Source organism: Plutella xylostella, chromosome 8, assembly GCF_932276165.1.
Source record: "Plutella xylostella chromosome 8, ilPluXylo3.1, whole genome shotgun sequence".
NCBI classification, from domain to species: Eukaryota; Metazoa; Arthropoda; class Insecta; order Lepidoptera; family Plutellidae; genus Plutella; species Plutella xylostella.
The window spans coordinates 3,758,952-3,779,483 of NC_063988.1; the positions used below are offsets into that span (position 1 = coordinate 3,758,952).

The window sequence follows — 20,532 nt, forward strand, 5'->3', positions numbered from 1 at the left end:
CACCCTAATAAAGTCTTAAGCATACAACTTCCAGTCCATATACAAATACACAGGTAGTTGAACCTTACAAAAGAGGAGCTCCTACGAGTATGAGGTAAGTTAGGTAAGTTGAGCTTTTTAGAGTGCAATATAAAAGTGCTTGGCTTACTAACATAGATCAGTGCACCTTTAAAATGTTCCTGGAGAGAGGGTAGCAAGAGTGGCGAGGAGACAAAGGGTGCTTCGCAGGACAAGCACCTCGGAGCGACGGCCGAGGGCGGAGCACCCAGCTCGCGTAATACACCCACGCTCTCCACTTTTATTACCACGATCGCACTACATAACATAATGCCTTGTTTATTCGTTCAGACTCTTACATAATATTTTACAAGAATGAACGCGATTTAGTATAATCCGACGGAAATTCGATCCCGAATTATTCACAAGAAAACCTCTTCTCGTTTACGTTCACAAAACAGTGTTCGTTGAATTGACTTTATTATTTTTCCATCGGCAACAATTTAGAATTAGCATAACGTATAATAATTTAGAAGATGGTAGGGCGGGGCGCGGGCGGGGGCGCGGGGGCGCTGCACCTCTGCTTCTTCTCTGCTCTCGGCGCTCATAAGGAAACTATTTTCATATCATTTCCCATTCAGTTTTCCATATCGCACTGTGCTTTATCATTAAGAAAGTTCCGGAGGATGTGAAATGTTGCTATTGCTGTTTGAATCGGTTTTCAAATTGAAATTCTTTTACATTTCTATTGGAATTACAATAAAATATTTATGTGCTGTTGAAACATAAATTTTCTTTGAAACTAGTTTTGTTTTATACGCATGGGTTTGAATAACATGATATTTGTGTGTGTTAAAGCAACTCGTAGCGAGCAGGCTGCTTCCTTCGACAAGTTATTTTGTGCGAACTTGTTTGAGTTTAAGATTTGAACCGCGATGTTTGTGGAGACGTGGGGTCCGTTTGAGCCCGGCCGCCGCGAACCCTACTACCGACAAACATCAACAAAGATTTACTGATAAAATTATAACACAACTATTAAGGTTAGTTAGGTAACTGGACCTTGTTAAAATAACTTTGCCGATTTTGTAACAACAACAAAACAACTGGTAACCGTATAATAGTTCCAATACGTTTAGGAAAATCTATCATTAATAATTTTAAACTAAACCTATCAGAAACATGATATCAGTAGGTACTAATTATTGAAGTATCATGAATGACACTTATTTTTTTACATAAGTAAATTGTATTTGAATTGAATTGAAATGATGCATCGTAGGCCGTATCTAGTTTCATTACGTATATTGGATCGCGGGAAGTTACAAAAGTTTTTCTATTGCGGTCGACGTGTTTCGCTCCCCGTAACTTAGTTGCCAACTTTCAGGCGAAAAACTGAAGGTGCTTGTCTTGTTCAGTTACGCGCAGATCAGTCGCACATTATTTATTTAAGGCTTATCATAAATATCACTGTTTTCCGGTAAATGATGAATAGTTATCAAAAAGGTTTTAATACTTTTATAGCGGAGTAACCCTTCTCTCTATTTTCCCCCGTATTCATAGAATTTACAAAATGTTTGATAAATCGACCCAGAGTTTCATACATTTTGGGAAGAAATCCATGAGAATCTTACCTCTTTTATCCGTCAAAATGTAAACATTACCCTCACGCTTTGCAAGTGTCTTGTAACGCGCAGTTATTTCAAAACATGGGAGTTTATCTTTACGCTCGCTTCTTATGTTCGCTCTAAATACTATTGCCGAAGAATACCGTGCTAAGAACTGTCCCCTGTACATCGCATTTTTGGACATGGAAAAAGCGTTCGATCGCATACCGAGAGATGCTATTTGGTGGAGCTTACGCAGAAAAAGCGTCCCTGAGAAGTATGTTAGTATCATTGCGGACATGTATAAAAATGCAAGGTCTGTTATGAGGACGGTTGTAGGTGCTACTCGGCCCATTGCTGTAGCAGAAGGGGTACACCAAGGTTCAGTCCTAAGCCCTTTCCTGTTTTGCTTGGTCCTGGATGCGCTGACGGAAACAGCACAGAGTACGGCTGCGTGGACGTTTATATACGCGGACGATGTAGCAATCTGCACGGAGAGCAGAACCTCCCTACAAAAGGCCCTTCTGGAGTGGAAACATCAGTTGCAAAAAGGCGGCCTAAAGCTAAGTGTTACTAAAACCCAATACATGGCATGCAACGAACCAGACCCAGATGACAGCCCCATCATCATCGACGGCCAACAAGTCATCAAGTGCGACCAATATAAGTATTTGGGTAACATGATGCACAGTTCTGGTAAAGTGGAATACAACATCCAACACAGAATAGCTGCCGCCTGGCTAAAATGGCGCGAAGTAACTGGTGTTACTTGTGACAGAAGAATGCCGGTAAGGTTGAAAGGTCTTGTGTACAAAACCATCATACGCCCGGTCCTAATTTATGGCAGTGAGACCTGGGCAGCGACGCAAACGCATGTCAGAGCGGTCCAAGCGGCTGAAATGAAGATGTTGAGGTGGATGTGCGGGGTCACAAGGCTTGACAGAATCCGCAATGAGTACGTTCGCGGCAGCCTGGGAGTACGCGACATCGCCGACAAACTCCAAGAAAACCGCTTGCGATGGTTCGGACATGTCAAGAGAAGACCACCTGACTATGTTGGAAACGAAGCACTGCGCCTGTCCGCCCCCGGTCGGAGATCCCGAGGAAGACCTAAAACCAGATGGATAGACGTAGTGCAAAAAGACCTACGACACTGCCAAGTCTCTGAAGACGACGTTGGAGACAGGGCGAAGTGGAGAGAGAAAACGAGGAAGGCAGACCCCACCACCATATGGGACACATAGCCTGAAAGAGAGAGAGAGGAGTTTATCTTTACTTGTATTTTTAAACTTTATATCGCACAATGTTTTTGGTTTCGATCGCGTCTCGTCAATAGCTCGGAAAATAACCTCGCGACTGCTTCAGGTTACTTACAGCGACGCCGGATTAAGTTTACCTTCTTTCAGAGCGAAAAGTAATAAATTTCAGCTTATAAGAGGAAGGAATTCGGGGTCTTAGCTTAACATCAAACATTTTGGTATTAGAGATATGGAAAGTTAGGAACAATTTTATCTATATTGCGAAATTAAAACTATGTAAGTCTAGTAAGAGATTGTGTCAGTGTTTTGGTTCCTTATTACTATATTTATTTTATTCTTATATACGTATGTTCAAGATCTGGTTCCATACTTTACGGCTCTGAAGTTTCTGTCTCCCATTCTTCTTCTGACTGAAAGAAAAGTACTTAGCTGTTTGGCGTTTGTTAAAAATTATGTAAGTGGGTAATTTTACAGCGCATAAAAATATCTTCTTATTTATTTTCAACTTTAGTTGTCAAGTGTTTTTACCATTAACCTCTTTAAAATCATGGAATATCCAAACTGTATCGTAAATTATTTTATCAATTAAGCTCTTCCATATTGAAGTGGTCGTAGTCACAGGTGTGAAACGACTTGGCCTTACTGGCGTGGTCATTAATACACGTTTATATGACTTTTCTTCTAAAGAAGATCGCTGAAGTATTTTAAGAAAGCTGCTTTTACCCACGGCTGCTGTGCAAGTATCTCGCAGTGATACATATTTGATGTGGCAAAACTTGGGATAACTAGTAGCGAGCGAGTCGCGGCCCGCTGCAAACAATCCCGTCTTCCTTAATCACTTATTTACTCGAAAGGCACAGGTCCGCACGGATTTTAATGAACGCCCAGCATTCTCGGGAATTCTAATGAACCGTGGGAATTTCGGAGAGTTGTAATGGAGCGAGTAACTTGCAGCGGCCGGGCTCACTCCGATTCCTTCTTAAATCGAGTTTTGCAGTTTGGACATTGTTGCGGTGCAGCTGGCAGCCGCCGCCGCCTCGCCTCCGCCGCCGCCGCCGCGGGGTGCGCGCACACCCCACGCGGGAAGTAATTCCGCTTACTTCCGGCGGAAATATCTCTCCCCGGGCGATGCGACCTACGACTAATCCGTTTGTTATTTCCGACATCGACCGCTGGGACCTTCTCTTGAATATTAACTACAGATTGCCATTTTATTGTCACTTAGTGCGACTAAACAACGTGAATGAGGTCGACAGTTACTGATCGATTCACTCGGCCGGCGCCGCTCTATCATTCACAAGACAGTCTGAACTCCGTGTCTGTGCGGACTAAGCCAGGTTGATCGCAGCTGAAACTTCAATTGGCACTTAAAAAATTCAAAGCAAACGCTTTTAGCGGGGTGCAGTTGGAGAGCGTTTTAAAATAACTTAGAAACCCTTAGCGGAACTTCGGCTTGGGCTGGAACAAACACAGCCCGTTGACTTAGCCGATGGCGTTATTGGATAGATAAACGAAAACTGAAAGACCTTACGGGAACTTCTTGAGCTCAACTACCCAGTAATAGCTACTTACAGTTCTCTAGTCGCAAGTTTTCACGATTTGAATGTAGCCTTTCCTGACAGCTTCTTACGTTTTTTTAGCGACTTAATTTCGAGTTGTTATTGCTAAACTTTCAGTGCCATGTTTGGTGGTGTTACAATATTTCGCGGTATTTCCCAGTGATAAAATATTTAATATACCGATCGTCATCGTCATCATACTTACCTCTTATAGATAGATAGATAGATAGAATATTCTTTATTTGTACACACACACATAAAAGAAACTTATAATATGTGTTATAAATACATTTTAAAACTCGCCGAGTGGAGAACTCATCTAGTTACACTGAGCTTTATGTTATTTTAAACTTTTAATATATTGGCGTCGACATAATATTCATGTTTGGCTCAGACATATGTTAAGATGGTACAGATCCACTGTGTGAGCGCTGGATAATCTCGCTCATCACAGGGCGCCGCGAGCCCCGCAGCCCCGCACGAGGCAACTTCCGTCAGCGCTGCCGTATCGCACAAACGACCCCATCACCGCACCCACAACACAACCTACCGTTTAGTGGCATAAAAATATAAGTTAAAATACTTCATTAAAGAACCAAGAGCTCTGAAGTAATCCCTGTAAAGTTTCTTAATTCAATAAAATACGTTTAATCACATCATCACTCGCCTTAATTAACAGTTTATCTCTGAAAAATATCTTTATAGTTGAAATGAGCGCCCCGAGTCGTCGAGTGCGTCCTCACGGAGCCCGGACCCGTCTTAAGTTTCCAATTATTTCTCTTTTAGTTTAACCAACTCACATAAAAGTTCCAGCAGCGCGTGTCTTTAACTTGATCTTAGGTATTTCGCTCCTATATGGCTGTAATAATTTCCTACTTACACTAAAACGATCGTAAAGCTTGAACTTTTAAACTTTAAGTACATTTAATGACGTTTAAGTTTTATATCTATCGGTGGTTATTTTAGTGCAAGCCAATGAAAAAACTTTCGTTACGACTTTCTGGGATTACCGCCGTATTCTCATCGTAAATTCATCCAGCACTTCCCGGATTACGTCACGAGACGAAGTCCGGCTGATGGGCACCCGGCAGCGCTAATACTGATAGCCGATGCGATTTCATTTCACTGAAAAATCGTTTCAATTTGGTAGCGCATCGCGTGGAAAATGGCCACGTCGAACTAGCAGCATGCCATTACCGCCATAACAACGTTACTCTCCACTTAATTCTGCCCTCCAGCGCGAGCGTTCAGCCAGATTTGCTAATTTCTGCCGCGCACCAACCAGAGCTCATTCTACATAAAGCCAAGACTGAGCTACATGAGGGACAAATTTTAGTTCAGTCTCTTTACTTTAATTTAGTAGTCGGCTAGCTACATAATTCATATAAGCTCTGCTATTAGAGGTATAAGCTTCATAAACATTTAACCTGACAAACGGGCTATGAATATTAGACGTAGATGTAACGGTAGACAATGGGGCTCAGGCTGAAATCCTGCGAGGCCGAGGCGGCGTGAATGCCGCCCGCGCCACAATGGGGCACGTGAGAGACGTCACTCCACATTCAAAGGGGCTATTATTGAAGGAGCCGGGCTATAAAGGTCAATTAGGATCCGAGACGACCCGCCAGCGCTGGCCATATGCCCGCTATTGCACTAATTATTTCCCAATAAAATACTCCCGTAACAGCGTGCGAATCAACTCGCTAATAGTTTAATTATTAGATTCATAGACAGCTTTGTTATACGACTTGATATGTTAGAATAGATCCTGCACTTGCACAGCGCACGTGGAACTATAACTGAGTATCGATAACTTTGGAAGCGAAAATCACAAAGTGGAAACTCTACTGAAAATTGGAATTTCCTCACATTGAAGAGATGTTTAAATCCTTTTAAACATCAAAGCAAGTGGAGGTAGACTGCTATTGAAATCCCCAGTGAGCATCAATGCCTATTGCCACGTCGCTTATCTACAATGTACGGTGAGCAGCGTGAGAGCGGCGGCGGGGGCGGGGGCGGCGCGGGGGCGGGGGTGATGGCTGCATTATTGCAGGTGCATGGAGCGATAAAGGTCAATCACCTAAAGTGTAATACGCGTCATACGATATGTGGGTCACAGCACTCACAGCCATGCTGCCTTAATAGCTGCGCAGGGGCTGAAATCGATTTAGTATATTATGTTATGAACCAACAAATAATCTTAATATTTTTCTACATACCTCTTTAATTAAAACACTATGCGTATAGTACTTAATCTAAATTACAGTACCTTACGATATGTACGATAAAGTTCGCTATAAAATTTTATGCTTTACGATTATATGACTTTATGACACAGATCAAGTACTTGCGGAAATAATCATTTGTTTAAAGCAATATTTTGTAATAACAGATACGATGGCTGTAGAAGGGTTTGTCGAAGCGGAGCGCAATTCGTTGCGACAGCTCAAATTGTGACGCCCTCCACCCCTTACACCCTTCGACACTGTTTTAATATTTTTATGCTAATAACTCAATCTACGCATAGAGAAAAATATTAATTAATGGACTGTAAAATAAAACATCATAGAATGAGCACTTGAAACATATAATATTTAAATGAAACAAAACAACATTCTACTAGCTACATCAGTAGATATGAATATCCTTCTTCATTTAAATCTAAGTCGGTGAAAAGGGGGACAAGAACGGGTATACCCCCTCCATGAATAAAATTTTCACTCAGCGTCCTAAGCAACACAACACCCATTTGCCATTAAATCTTGAAATTAGAAATAGCGAAATGTAATCGGATGAATAATTTTCATGGCGCGCCGTTAGATTATTTCAGAAAATTAAATTTCCTCGTTGGACACAGGCCATAAAGCGCGTGCTTACAAATATCTTTGTTACGACATCGTAACGAGATTATGTCCGTGTTCGTTTAGAAAAGATGTCGCCGGTCGCCCCCGTCACTGTCGCGGGCGGCTCCCGGCGCGGCACCGGCACCGGACTCCAGGGGGCCTAGCGCGAAGTCAAACGAAATAACGTTTACGGAGTAATGAGTGTCAAATTCAGTGCTATTTGAATCCGAAAATAGCTGTTAAAACCAGTTCGCGATAGGTACACTGAACAGTAATTTATATGTGTCAAAAAATTTAGGACAAGATTTATGTATCTCAGGACTAATCCTATCTGAGCATGTCTACTATGAGAGTGTTTTCGCTTTCAAATATTATGTATTAAACTGTTTTATTCCTAATTTAATGAGAATTCTAATCTATCCCTGTTATGCCACACATTCACATAATTAAAATTACTACACATTGTTAAATAACTCACACGATACTAGCATATTTGCAACAACAGCGCAAATCCAATACATCCATCAAGTATTGGATTTCCAAAATAACAAAATTCGGCTATATATCAATTCAATGTTATCTGAACAGCCGTTGTGGTTAATGCCACCGGCCTCAGTTTACTCACCGATATCTCCTATTTAACTAAAGAGACTTAAGGTAGTTTTAAGAAGTACATACTTTTACTAGTTTCTTTATTATGCTTAATTAAACAACTTTAAGTATTCAAATCACTCATACATCACCTATAAATAAATTTTGGTTAGACAAAAGCGGTACTTTCAAGGAAATAGGTACTTTTAATCTTTGTTACTCTTATTCGTTATTGCTTCTGTGAATAAATTTAAATAATTATGATAACAACTTAAGAAAAACAACAATAAACTGATGAAAGCGGAAGAGCCCTCGTCAAGCTGTCAGTTGCCCCCACTGTGATGTCACATAGTTTATTATTTCGCGCTATAAACTCAGTTCTCTGCGCCTGCTAAAATATTCCGGACGTTTAATAAGCACTATAATAGGGCAAATGTCAACAAAGTTATGAGCAATAAACACAGGTGACCGGTTTCTGTTTCGGCAGAGTTTCGCAGATTGAGAGAGTAGATGTAGATATAATATATACTTTCTATATAATATTAATACCTATGTATATAGGTGCCTTACTAAGCATAAAGAGGCAACACAGACTACAACAAATGTATAGCGTAAAGCGGACGGCTCGCTTCAGAGTCACCTCTGAAAACCTCTTTTGAGCTTACAGTCGTTAGCATGCATAGGCTCGTTTGCGACCTAAGTTCCAGTATCTAATTAATACAGATTAATTTAGCCTAGGCTAGATTATCGTCTAAGCCACCTGGTGTAAACAGGTGATGGGTGACCAGTCCAGGCTGCGTGGGTCACGCGGCCACGTGCCCCACGTGACCCCGCCCGGCCCCCGCCCCCGCACCCCCCGCGTCACGTGGACGGCTACCTTACCCTATTTATTTACATCTACAATGTAGTCCTTTGTTTGCCGTCGAGCCTGGCCGGGATCCGGCCATGTGCCTCAACAAACTTCAACAATCACTACCAACTCCTTGTTCAACTCACGTGTTTTATAATGAAACTCTCCGCGCGACCTCCATTTTCAACTTTTGTTGACATTTATCTGACTTCATTCGTTTTATTTTTTGTTTGATGTTGAAATCAATTCCGGGCCGCCAGCAAGTTGGGTAAGAGCAAAACAGCGCGTACAGATAGAGCGGCGGCGGCGGCGGCGGCGGGCGCCCACAGTTTGATCTCTATCCACGGAAGCGGCTTTGCCCAAATCTACCGCTTTGTTTTTGTCATAGTGGAGGCTTTCATGTCGATATGCGTTTTTCCTGCCTACCTTTAGCGCTTTCATTAAGCTTTTAGTTTGTCGATTCACTTTGAGGTATGGAGTCACTCGTTATTAAACAGAAGTCTTAAAAATAGCTAGACACTTTAAACATGAAAGCGTATTACGTTCGTAGCATCTATACAACAATTTATTCATCGTCATGCATACATGAGGGCGTCCTATCGGACGGGCTGCCTGGACATGTTTATCAAGATATATTATCAGAGTAATGACGTGTGGACGTATGGTTATGTACACTATTTAACAATATAGATATTGGTTGGTGATAATTGATCACATATCGTACGGCGGCGGCACACAGATTGCGCCGACCGCACGGACACAATATGAGCGGAATATGCCAAGCCGCAGCGAGGCCGCACGCCGGTCTAATTACCTTTAAAATAAGAGTCGCTCCGAGCCACCGCAGAGCACGGCCTTTACATGGAACTCACGTAGTAACTCTCTCGTCATAAACATGTGCATAATTAAGAACTGCAATCAACAGGAAACCAAAGAGTTTCGTTCACGTTGCGAGTCAGGAGCCACCGTCGCTTACGTATTCCAGTGAAGCTCGCGTATGAATATCATGAAATTGTATCAATTAACTACAGTTGCAAATTCGTTTAAGGGCGCAATTAACTATTTTGGCTGATATAGTGCAGCCGGGGCGCGCCGTGTTAATATCACAGAATAATAAATTTCTGGCGCGGCCTCCATCCGGCACTGTCCACCGGAATGCTTGCGAATTGGTTATGTTTACTGCACTAATGTTAACGTATATGTACTTAGGAATTATGTTGAATACGGTTATGGTTACGTGTTAAAGTTGTACATATTTTAAAGAGTATATAGATAGTTGAACTACTCGTATATAAATAGGCATTTCTATTGGATTTCAGTTAATGGGACACACAGTTATTATGATATTAAAAACCAGACCTTATTTAAATGTTTCAGTTTAATAATAATCATATTAAAATACTGTATGTGATGTGGGCGAGTGGTTAGTTTTCATTATCAGCGGAAGTAATATTTTATCCAGCAAAATTGAGTTTCACAAATGTGGTAAGATAAGTGAAGCCACAACACTGGCATGTTGTCATTGCTTTATCGATAACTTTAAACAAAAACAGAAAATTTAAATTGCGAACAAACGTGCAGACTGTGAAAGCTTTGTTGACTCGTGGGGGATAAATTGCAGCTTAGCCTGTCCAGCTTGAACTAGATCTCTAATTAAAACTGCGTACACGGCTAATGAGTTCTCTCTGTGTACATGACAACGCATAAATCCCGTGTAATGAACTCAGTGAGCGTTAAATAGGGGCGAGTCACTCAAATTGTCCACAATGCGATTATTCCATTACTCCGGCCTGGCCGAGCTCGCAGGGCGACCACGTGACGCAACTCACGTAACAATGGAACAAACACAATAACCTACCTAAAGCTGTAGGTATAAGTCCTTACGCAACGATGTTCAATTTTTACCCTTCCTTGCAAAATGTTGCTTACGCGATGCTATGTAGAGTCAGTATAATAGCAGCCGGCTACAACACGGAATACCTGCAGCCATACTTGGCAGTTTACCTAATATTTGTCGTTACAACGACGGGTCGTTTAAACAGAGCATAATGACAACAATTAGAAGTTTCCCGCCGCGCCGGGGAGCCGTGGGACATCAAATCAGTTTAACGAAGTTGCCACTTGATGGTCAGGCAGGCCAGATTTAATTATGTTACCTGATACCTGATACTTTGTCGGCGACCACGGTTTTTAATTACTTTTGCTTACAACAAGAAACTACGCTTCTTGAACTCTACTTCCTTATTATGTTAACTTATCCGCAACAAAACTCTGAACTCGTTATCTTTATAATATTTTTACGAACTTTTTACCTTCTGTGTAACAGAAACGTGCACAGAAATCCTTACAACTTTGTCTTTGCGTCTTATAAACTTCAGAAGGGCTAGCATGGGGCGCAATTAAGACGTGACAAAAGTTTTGCATCGCGCTCACTCACATCGCGCCGCATCAAAGGCGAGCGCAACGGAGAAATTTTGTCACGTCTTAAATGCACCCTGTTCCTGGGCCTTGTTGCCACCCTAGCCCTTCATAACTTATTAAAAACTATATGTACAGACAAGATCTCTAAAACCCTCGTTATTGTCCTCAGCCTGTCGTCTCTCCGGCGGCCGTCCACGCTGGACCCGCACCACACGCGGGCCGTGCTGGCGCGCGCGCTGGACGTGTGGGAGCAGGCCTCGCGCCTCACCTTCACCGAGGTCAACTCCGACGAGGCCGACATCGTCGTCTCCTTCGCCAAGTAAGTGGATAACTGTTTTGATTATGCCTCTTTATGTACCTCTATCATTAAGGTAGGAGTAAAATTACATCTACAGGGTGTTCCATAAAAGGGTATACTTAGCCGAACGGGGGTGTATTTACTTTCGTGAATTTCCAAAACTCGTAGAACAAAAGTAGTTCAGAATTGCCCCCTGAGTCCCCCCTTTCGGCTTAGTATACCCTTTTTGAAACACCCTGTATATATAGCTACATTTTATGTTTTTTTGTGGTCTGTATTTATTTGTTTACTCTTTATCATCACTCATGTTCCGTTATCGCTATCATTTACCAAAAGAGCTTAAACGATACGTACCTCTAGTAAAAAGGGTTGTCCAAGATAAGCCTTAAAATTATAATGCTGACGCATCAGTTCCCTTTCAATTTGTACCATACTTTTCTTGCTGAATAGTGAAACGTGGGTTAGTAATTAACAAAAAATCGAAGCATTTTACCCGGTTAAGTCTAATTTATTGAATTTTTCATGAATTTATTGTTCCTTATTCACGGCACGCCAATGTCGTTCGTTTCACGGGAGCCGCCGTTGTACGCTCATGTTTAAAATGTCTTTAGCAGTTTTAAATGTGGAGTGGAACGCCAACTTGTCTACGTGATGAGGTTCATATTAAAAACTCAACATATTCCTTCATGTAGCCATCGATAGGTAAACATCAGGGCAACCACTATACTATTACTCGTAGTTTAATATGTGATTTGAAAAGTTGAGTTTAATAACGAGTGAACGGTAAGTTAGGAGCAGTGGGTGATCTTGCATCTTGCGGAGCCGCGACCAGGGCCGCATACCCGATGAGGGACAACTTCGACTTATTAGATAACCAACGGACGCGATATGAGAAAGTAGAGGCGACAAAAACCCCGACCGCAGCCATATTGTGACCGCCATATTGCGGACACGCTGCTGCAAACTTGCAGCTTCAACTTCTCTGCGGTCTGCATATTATTTATTTTTATCATTCACTGCAACATAAGGATAAGACGAGTTTGGTTTCCAAAGTTATTCAAGCATAGTCAAACCGTGGCTGAGTTATACCTGCACCTGAAGCGAGGTGTCTATCTCTCAGCATAGTGCTATATCGAACAATGGCATACCTACTCACGTCGAGTTTAATAGTTTCCAGGAGATATTGCAATTTAAGCTGTCACGTCATCACATAATTATTGCCGCAGTATCCGAGAGTCTGAAGCAATCGCATGTCGTCACAGGCGCATCGTATACAGCTTCAATGCGTCTCCCAGATTTATTATGCTCATAAAGTGCGTTATTACTCTAGTAATAAAGGAACGCAGAGAACTTAAGCACGTCTCAAACTCACGAATGATATAGGAGCTATTACTATACCCTATAACGTTGCTATATTATATTTTACAAGTTAGATTGTAGATGCACTACTACATGTATCTATCCCGATGTCATGCAACAACACACAATAACAAGATCCATCAACACGTAGATAAAGTTACATGCGCTGTAGCTACATGAGGATATAAAATGACATCGATCGTTTCAATCAAACAAACAAGAACTCGATTAAAGCGAACTCGAGATTGCAAAAAGCCACAATTCGTTTATTACTTACGTATCGTCTAATGGAAGAACTTTTCCAGTTGCGAATTCAAACTCAATAACGGGACGGTCAGTTAATATTGTTTGAAATATGCATGGACAGGACAGTCTTTCCGTGTTTTGTTCCGTGGAAAATGATTATATGAGTGGTGGCGGTCGGGCGCACGGCCCGGGGGACACAAGTTTGATTGCTCGGCGCTACGCCACATCTACTGATGAACAAATGTCTAGACCCTGCAACTAAACAATATACCTACGTTCATGTTTATGTAATTCCATTAAGTTACGCCTCAGGTAGTTTTATTACATGAAGTAATTAATAACGAAAATTACATTGCGATAACATATTATTATTCTCTTTTGATTATGAAATTATACAGCCTGATATAAATAATCATTAAATTATTTAATCGTAAGCATCATTTGATAATGATATTAATTTCCACTTTTTGACAAACTTTTGCTACGAAACACGTAGGCCTGCTACGAAACTTCGTAGGCTTTGCTACGAATGCTACGAATCTCGTAGGCTTGTAGCTAAAAACTTGTAGACCTTTCTTTTTGTTTATTTATTTATAGCCTGGTAGGTACGATTTTATTATTTGAATTTAGTTTATTAAATTAACATTATTTATACTGTTTTTAAGTTTTTAGTACAATAAAGTTTTCTAGGTAGGATTCCTTTAAATTATTTCGCCTATTTCAAAACACAATCACACACGCACTCACGCCTTGTACTAATGTACTCCCTTGCGGGGTAGGCAGATAATAATAATAATAATATATGTGGGGACATCTTCACACATGGCCATCCGACCCCAAGCTAGGCAGAGCCTGTGTTATGGGTATCGGACAGCTGATATATCTACACAAATACATAGATAGATACATATTAAATATAAATATCAACACCCAAGACCCGAGTACAAATATTTGTCTTTAAACAAATATCTGCCCCAGCCGGGAATCGAACCCGGGACCTTCGGCATAGCAGTCAGGGCCACTAACCACTACGCCATTCGACCGTCAAAGGCAGAGGTGCATTGCTGCACCCACTTTTCGCCAGAGTGTTATGTTAGTCCCAATGTAATAGGGGGCGGGCCTATTGCCATTTTACGGGCACATCCAAGACCCGAGAACAAATATCTGTGTTTAAACAAATATCTGCCCCAACCGGGAATCGAACCCGGGACCATCGGCTCAGTAGTCAGGGTACTAACCACTACGCCATTCGGTCGCCCCGACCATTGTAGCCTAAGGTCTGATTTGGCTAGTTTTTTAAACCTATCTCAACGAATTATTATGTTTGACCAGCAATAAAAAAATTGGAATTAAATAAGAACCGACAAATTCTTGTTGGTTCAACTTTGTGAAGGCTATAATTCATGTATGAAAACTAGCCAAGACAATCATTAACACATCTTAAACAGCAATCCACTTATCCCGTTTCACCCAGGATCTTTCAAACAATCCATCTACTTCTCCTGTGTCACTCAGGACTTTTTAAAACCCTTTACTCTTCCAGACGGTACCACGACGACTCGTACCCGTTCGACGGGCGCGGCTCGATCCTGGCGCACGCGTTCTTCCCGGGCTCGGGCCGCGGCGGCGACGCGCACTTCGACGACGACGAGCTGTGGCTACTACAGCCCAATAATGATGACGAGGAAGGTATGACAGCATTATAGATAGATACATAGATTTAAAAAATGTTCTTTTAGAAAGAGGGACAAAACAGTTCAATAGCTAAAACGATCTTCTATAACTTTTCTATGAATTATAGCTAAAAGCGATATCATCCAGGCAACATTGGGTGAATGACTGACTTATGGAATAAATGAGAAAAACAAACACGTATTGAATTTAAATACAACATACCGTAAATGTAAAGTCTCGTGGTATACAGCTGTCGCGTGCGGCAACTGCTCATCAGTCGTATTTTAGACTGGAGGACAACCGTGTGATAAAGGAAACCCGATGCAGTTCTAGATTATGTTTGTTGTAAAGAGTAGCCACTTTAACAATGTGAATTCAGGATATTGTTACTTTATATTTTACACGTAAATGTCGCCTTTACTTTGTTCTCAATATTAATCAAAACAAGTAGATAAATAAAATCCCGAGTTGTTTTTCGTGCGTCTTAAATGAGCGTGTCGTGGTTTGGTGACGTTTTGACATGCAAATGAGAACGGGGGCGACTTGACGAGCCCACGAGTGTGTCTCGTGCCCGTACCAACTACATAGACTACAGTACCTACCTGTAGCTACAGAATGTAGCTCCATGTTTTGTGCTAACAATTTTTTTTATCGTATAGGGTTGTGAGTTGGTAGAACACTTGACCACTTTATATACATTTTCCGTCTATATCTTTTAGACTTCTTCAACCATTCAGACCCACGTATATTCGATACAAAAAACCTTGTGAGAAAACCTTGCCGTCGACTAGAAACCTCACTCTCATTACTCAAGTTACATAATTAAACCGCACGGCGAGTGATTGATTCTAAATGCGCCTACAGTTCGCAAGTCTCGTAGGCCTGTAGCGCCGCCAGTGTGCATGTTGTGTAAACAAGTAGGAAACACGATACGCGAGGCGACCGCAGCTTGCCGCGCCGAACGGGAATTTATCCCGCCCTTCTCTAACTCTGTACGTACCTACGTATGGTTTTACGAGTCAGCGTTTGCAAGTCTCCGCAATGCACGAGCTCGAAAACTAGGATGCGGTTCGCCAGATTTTGAGGAATCTTTTCTAACCACATAAGTAGGTAGGTAGTATAGCGTACCGTACCGTACCGCAAATGCATGAGATGAGAAAACATACATTGGTATGAGTGGATAAATTTCTACATTAAGTTGCGTGTTTGAAAAAATACATACACACCAACATATGCCCACGACTGTACATCGCCGAAAGGGTAGTCAAGTCAGAGGTAACTCCAAACGATCTTCTAAAAATCTAAGATCAATGTTTTGCCCCCAGGAACCTCCCTGCTAGCGGTAGCGGCGCACGAGTTCGGGCACTCGCTGGGGCTCAGCCACAGCTCGGTGAAGGGCGCGCTCATGTACCCCTGGTACCAGGGCATCCAGAGCAACTTCGTGCTGCCCGAGGACGACCGCAACGGCATCCAGCAGATGTATGGTGAGTTATTGCATATTTTATACGCTAATTTTGCATTTACAGAAAAATTATATACATAGTTTCTTGTTTGTCCTTTGATGCTGTTTTTTTTGCTATTCCAGTGAAATAACTTACCTATGCCTTTAATTTTGTCATCAGGACCCAAAGAAAGGCGTATATGGGGTAAGATACCATACTACCGGCCGGTGGAGACTCCAGCTCCGACGACTACCACCACCACGACCACGACGACGACCAAGCGGCCGTACCACCACCACACGCACCGGCACCCGCAGCGCCACCAGCCCGGCTACCCGTACCGCCCCTCCAAGTACCCCACCTACTACCCCGAGCGACCCAACTACCCCTACTACCCTGAGCGACGGCATAACACCACTGAGGAGCATCCCAGAAGAACAACGCATCACTACTCGCGGCCCACTCCTGACACCACCACGCCGTCAACGACGTACCGCCCGAGGTACCCTCAAGTGAGGCCAGAGCACCCCGGCTACCCGCGCCCCAACACCCCGCCCGACCCGCGCAAGGACCACCCCAAGAAGCCGTACTATCCGGAGAAGACCACCTCCAGGCCCTCCACCACGCCGTCGGATAAGCCGGACACGTGTGACACCACTTATGATGCGGTCGCTTTGATTCGAGGAGAACTCTTCATATTTAAGAATAGGGTAAGATATCCTGATAACACTATTATTGCTATCCAATGAATATTAACTACTTTATGAGTCATAGAAAAATAGTGATATTTTTTCAGGCTGGTACTTAAACATACATCTCTTATTTTTCAGTATCATTGGAGGATGGGAGCCCACGGCCGCTACTCCGGGTATCCCATAGAGATATCGAGGATGTGGTCCGGCTTGCCGAGGAACCTGACCCACGTAGACGCGGTTTATGAACGGCCTGACAGGAAAATTGCCATTTTCATAGGTAACTTTAAATTCCTATTCATTACCAGAAATTTAATTTAATTAGGATTGAAGTTGTGAAATTGTAACTCCTCTTTTGTTACAGGAAAAGAGCTATACCTATTCGATACGCAATACCTAGTTCGAGGATATCCGAAGCCATTAGTAGATCTCGGCTTGCCTGAGAGCTTGGACCGTCTCGACGCGGCGATGGTTTGGGGCTACAACGGGAAGACATACTTCTACAGCGGAAATATGTATTGGAAGTAAGTATCCCTACCGCAGCGACGAGGTAGAGATCTTTAGTAGTATTACCTTATAAAGTGTTTACTTATTAATTCTTCGATAACTTTTCAGGTTTGATGAAGAGGAAGGCCACGTTGAGCTGGACTACCCACGAGACATGGCCATGTGGAAGGGAGTCGGATACAACATAGACAGTGTTTTCCAATGGAAAGATGGTATGTCTTATTTCCTTGATTGTTAACCTCCACTTTTAAACTTTAATTTTTACCTACTTACAAATTCGTACGTATTTTCTAATCTTAACTTACCGTTTTCCAGGTAAAACGTACTTCTTCAAGGGCAAAGGGTACTGGAAGTTCAACGACCTCCAGATGCAGGTGGAACACGAGCGCCAGCTCCTGTCGGCTCCGAAGTGGATGGGGTGTCCCGCCGAGCGCATCGGCCACCGCGAGCCGTACCGGGGCATCCCGCCGCCCGGCTCCACCCTGCGATCCCCCAGCGCCGGACACACTCACACCTCCAGCCTACCCTTACTCACTTCTGCGATCCTAGTACTCCTCACCTATATTCGATACTATTTGTAAATAAATTCCCGCATTTTATCTCTCTATCTTATGCTATGGTATACCTTTGATATTGCTGTATTATGTAAAAAATTAGGTACATATCGAAATGTATTCAGATTTTAATTGTAATTAGTTAATTTTACTTTACCTACCTTTAAGTGTTCTTTTGACGACATTTTGCGCAAACTATGCACTGCCTACTTTAGTATTAATTATACGCCTGAGTATACATATAGGAATAAACATATTTTATAACAATTAAAGTAACTATTTTAGATTTAGAAAGTAGTTTTTTGGTTATATGTACATTTTGATCTCAACATGATCGAGTGCTTGAATTATTTTAAGACATGTAAGGTATATAACACCATTGATTTAGCTTCTGTACAGTTTGTCGGTATATCAGTGTCTGTAATTGATGTTAAATCTTTTTATCACTATTTCTATGTAATAAATTCAATATCCTTATTAGAATTAATGTTTTCAAACTTGACTGTAAGTACAGTATAGATTATAAGTAAAAACATTTTAGTTTAGTCTTCTTCTGTTTCAAACTTAAATGTATTTATGCTGGTTAAAAGAGGTACACATAAACTGTAATTTGTAAAGTATCATACTTATAGAACATAGGAAGTATATAGAAATACATATAATGTAGAGCAGATGAAACTGTGTTACAGAGTTAATGAACTGGAGTACTGTTAGCGCCAAAAACTAGATTACCTTTTTCACTGTTTTTTAAAATGTTTTTAGAATAAGGTTTCAGTCAGCTACTAATACAGCTTGTTAGAATATACTTATAAAACATAAATAATATTTTATGATACCATCAATAGTTTAGAAAAATAATCTATAAATTATAGATTTAAAATTACAAAGTCTTGACTATGGCCTTATGAGCATTGTGAAATGATAACTGTGTAAGTCTGATCACCTGGTATGAAACTATATGATTGAAGAATTGGGAATGAATGGAAAGTATGAATATGTGAAAGAATATTATTGGTGCTTATTATATTTAGTTAGGTATTGTACAGAATCAATTATCTTGAAAGCTTTTGGTTAGGAATATTAAATTTAATCAGAGATGTGTTAGAATGATACATAAAGGCCATTTTAAAATAATAATTATATCTCTGGAGTACTATCTGATTGTCTCATAGTTATAATTATAAGTGACTTGGTTCAAAATAATATATTATTACCTCTCAAGTTTCTAACACAAAAAATAATTGCAATAGCTTTTTTACAATATTTTGTCACAAATAATATAACAATAACTGTGATATTTACTTATACATAAAAGCCTTAAGTAATTGGCATTAAAGTGTTGTATTCTTCTATGTAATAATTTTATTCAGAACATAACCATAATTTTAGGTCCTTTTCTAAGTAGTTATAATTTAATATATGGTTATCTATTTTAAGAATAATAAAACCCAATAAAAAGTACAAGTATACATTGTATTTTTATTAAAGCTTCCTAAAAATGTGTCTATAGATACTGCAAACAGTTTTTTTCCAATGCTTAAATGATACCAATATAAAAAGATACTATTATATACCTACCATCATCTCAGAGTAAAGTCACATAGAGCTGCAAAGGACGAGGCCTCTTAAAGTTGATGTCAGCTGGAAACCTGACAAGCTTTGTACAAATCATCTTACAGCTGGAGCTGGATTTGGGCTGGACAGAGGCAGATCATGACATGAAATAAAGTTAAGGATTTGGAAGATTGACAGAGGATTTTAAATGATTATCTGGGGAATATTCAGTACATGTATATCTAGTCAACCAAACCCATTGCCAACACTGAGGTCCATCACATGCAGGTTTTATCACCATATACAAAAAACAGATATTCAATGTAGTAATTATATTATGTAAATGAATCTACAGAAAGGTACATTTTATAAAACCTATTGTAATTGTTACAAAAATGACTACATTTTAACAGCCTACCCTAAGAGGCACTACCATAAAAAAACAAACATATGGAACATAATACAGATTAGTTTCTAATGAATATAACGACGATTGTTAGATGGCAGTCTTGGGAGTGAATAAAACATTGGCTTCCCTCCAGTTTAACACAAGCTATCTATTAAGGATAAAAGTAGATATCTTGATGGTTTGTACAAATCACACTCTCATCTGGTAAAGGTCTTACTATTTCCAGTCAAGAAATAGTCATTTGCTATTCTCTTTCAATTGACTTTTCTCATCACTCTCTTCTTGGAATCCCAACTTTGACCAGTCTTCTTTTGCCATCAGGTTATTGTCCATGCGACAAGCCAAATATTCCTTAGCCTCGTTGCGGCACAAAGAGTTGTTGCTGTTGTTGTTAAATAAACACTTCATATACTGAACCATGGTCTTCTTGCAGGCACCATCGTGGTCGAGAGGAAAACTGCCTTTGTCAGGGGCAGTCGGAATGAACTGTTTTTGTCCGAAAGTCATAGCAGTTGACATGATGTAATGTGGTTTATTCACTCGCTTATATTCAAATTCAGGACAATATTCGTATTTATTTATAAACCAAACCACATGAATTTAGATTTTGAGAAATATAAAATTATCAGCTGATGGCTGGCCGGAATGTTTACAATAATTATGACAGATGACA

At 40.9% G+C, this 20,532-nt stretch overlaps 2 protein-coding genes across 4 annotated transcripts in view; one reads left to right on the plus strand and one right to left on the minus strand.

Moving 5' to 3' along the window:
• The window catches only part of LOC105387523 (matrix metalloproteinase-2), a 133,110-nt gene extending 114,468 nt beyond the window's left edge, over positions 1-18,642 (plus strand). For all 3 annotated transcript variants that reach the window (XM_038114686.2, XM_038114687.2, XM_048622670.1), the window contains 8 exons: positions 11,294-11,443; positions 14,571-14,716; positions 16,027-16,185; positions 16,324-16,853; positions 16,974-17,115; positions 17,200-17,359; positions 17,451-17,554; positions 17,658-18,642. In XM_038114686.2, coding sequence (XP_037970614.2) covers positions 11,294-11,443; positions 14,571-14,716; positions 16,027-16,185; positions 16,324-16,853; positions 16,974-17,115; positions 17,200-17,359; positions 17,451-17,554; positions 17,658-17,923 — 1,657 coding nt within the window. In that variant the 3' untranslated portion in view covers positions 17,924-18,642. The remainder of the gene's footprint in view (positions 1-11,293; positions 11,444-14,570; positions 14,717-16,026; positions 16,186-16,323; positions 16,854-16,973; positions 17,116-17,199; positions 17,360-17,450; positions 17,555-17,657) is intronic.
• Positions 18,643-19,963: 1,321 nt separating this feature from the next.
• On the minus strand, positions 19,964-20,519 carry LOC105387509 (cytochrome c oxidase assembly protein COX19). Its single transcript, XM_011558243.3, has one exon. The coding sequence runs from the start codon at positions 20,376-20,378 to the stop codon at positions 20,097-20,099; it is 282 nt and encodes a 93-aa protein (XP_011556545.1). The 5' UTR covers positions 20,379-20,519; the 3' UTR covers positions 19,964-20,096.
• Between the last annotated feature and the right edge of the window lie 13 nt (positions 20,520-20,532).

Excerpts from the sequence above, each read along its gene's own strand:
- LOC105387509 (XM_011558243.3), bottom strand. The coding sequence starts at position 20,378 with ATGTCAACTGCTATGACTTTCGGACAAAAACAGTTCATTCCGACTGCC.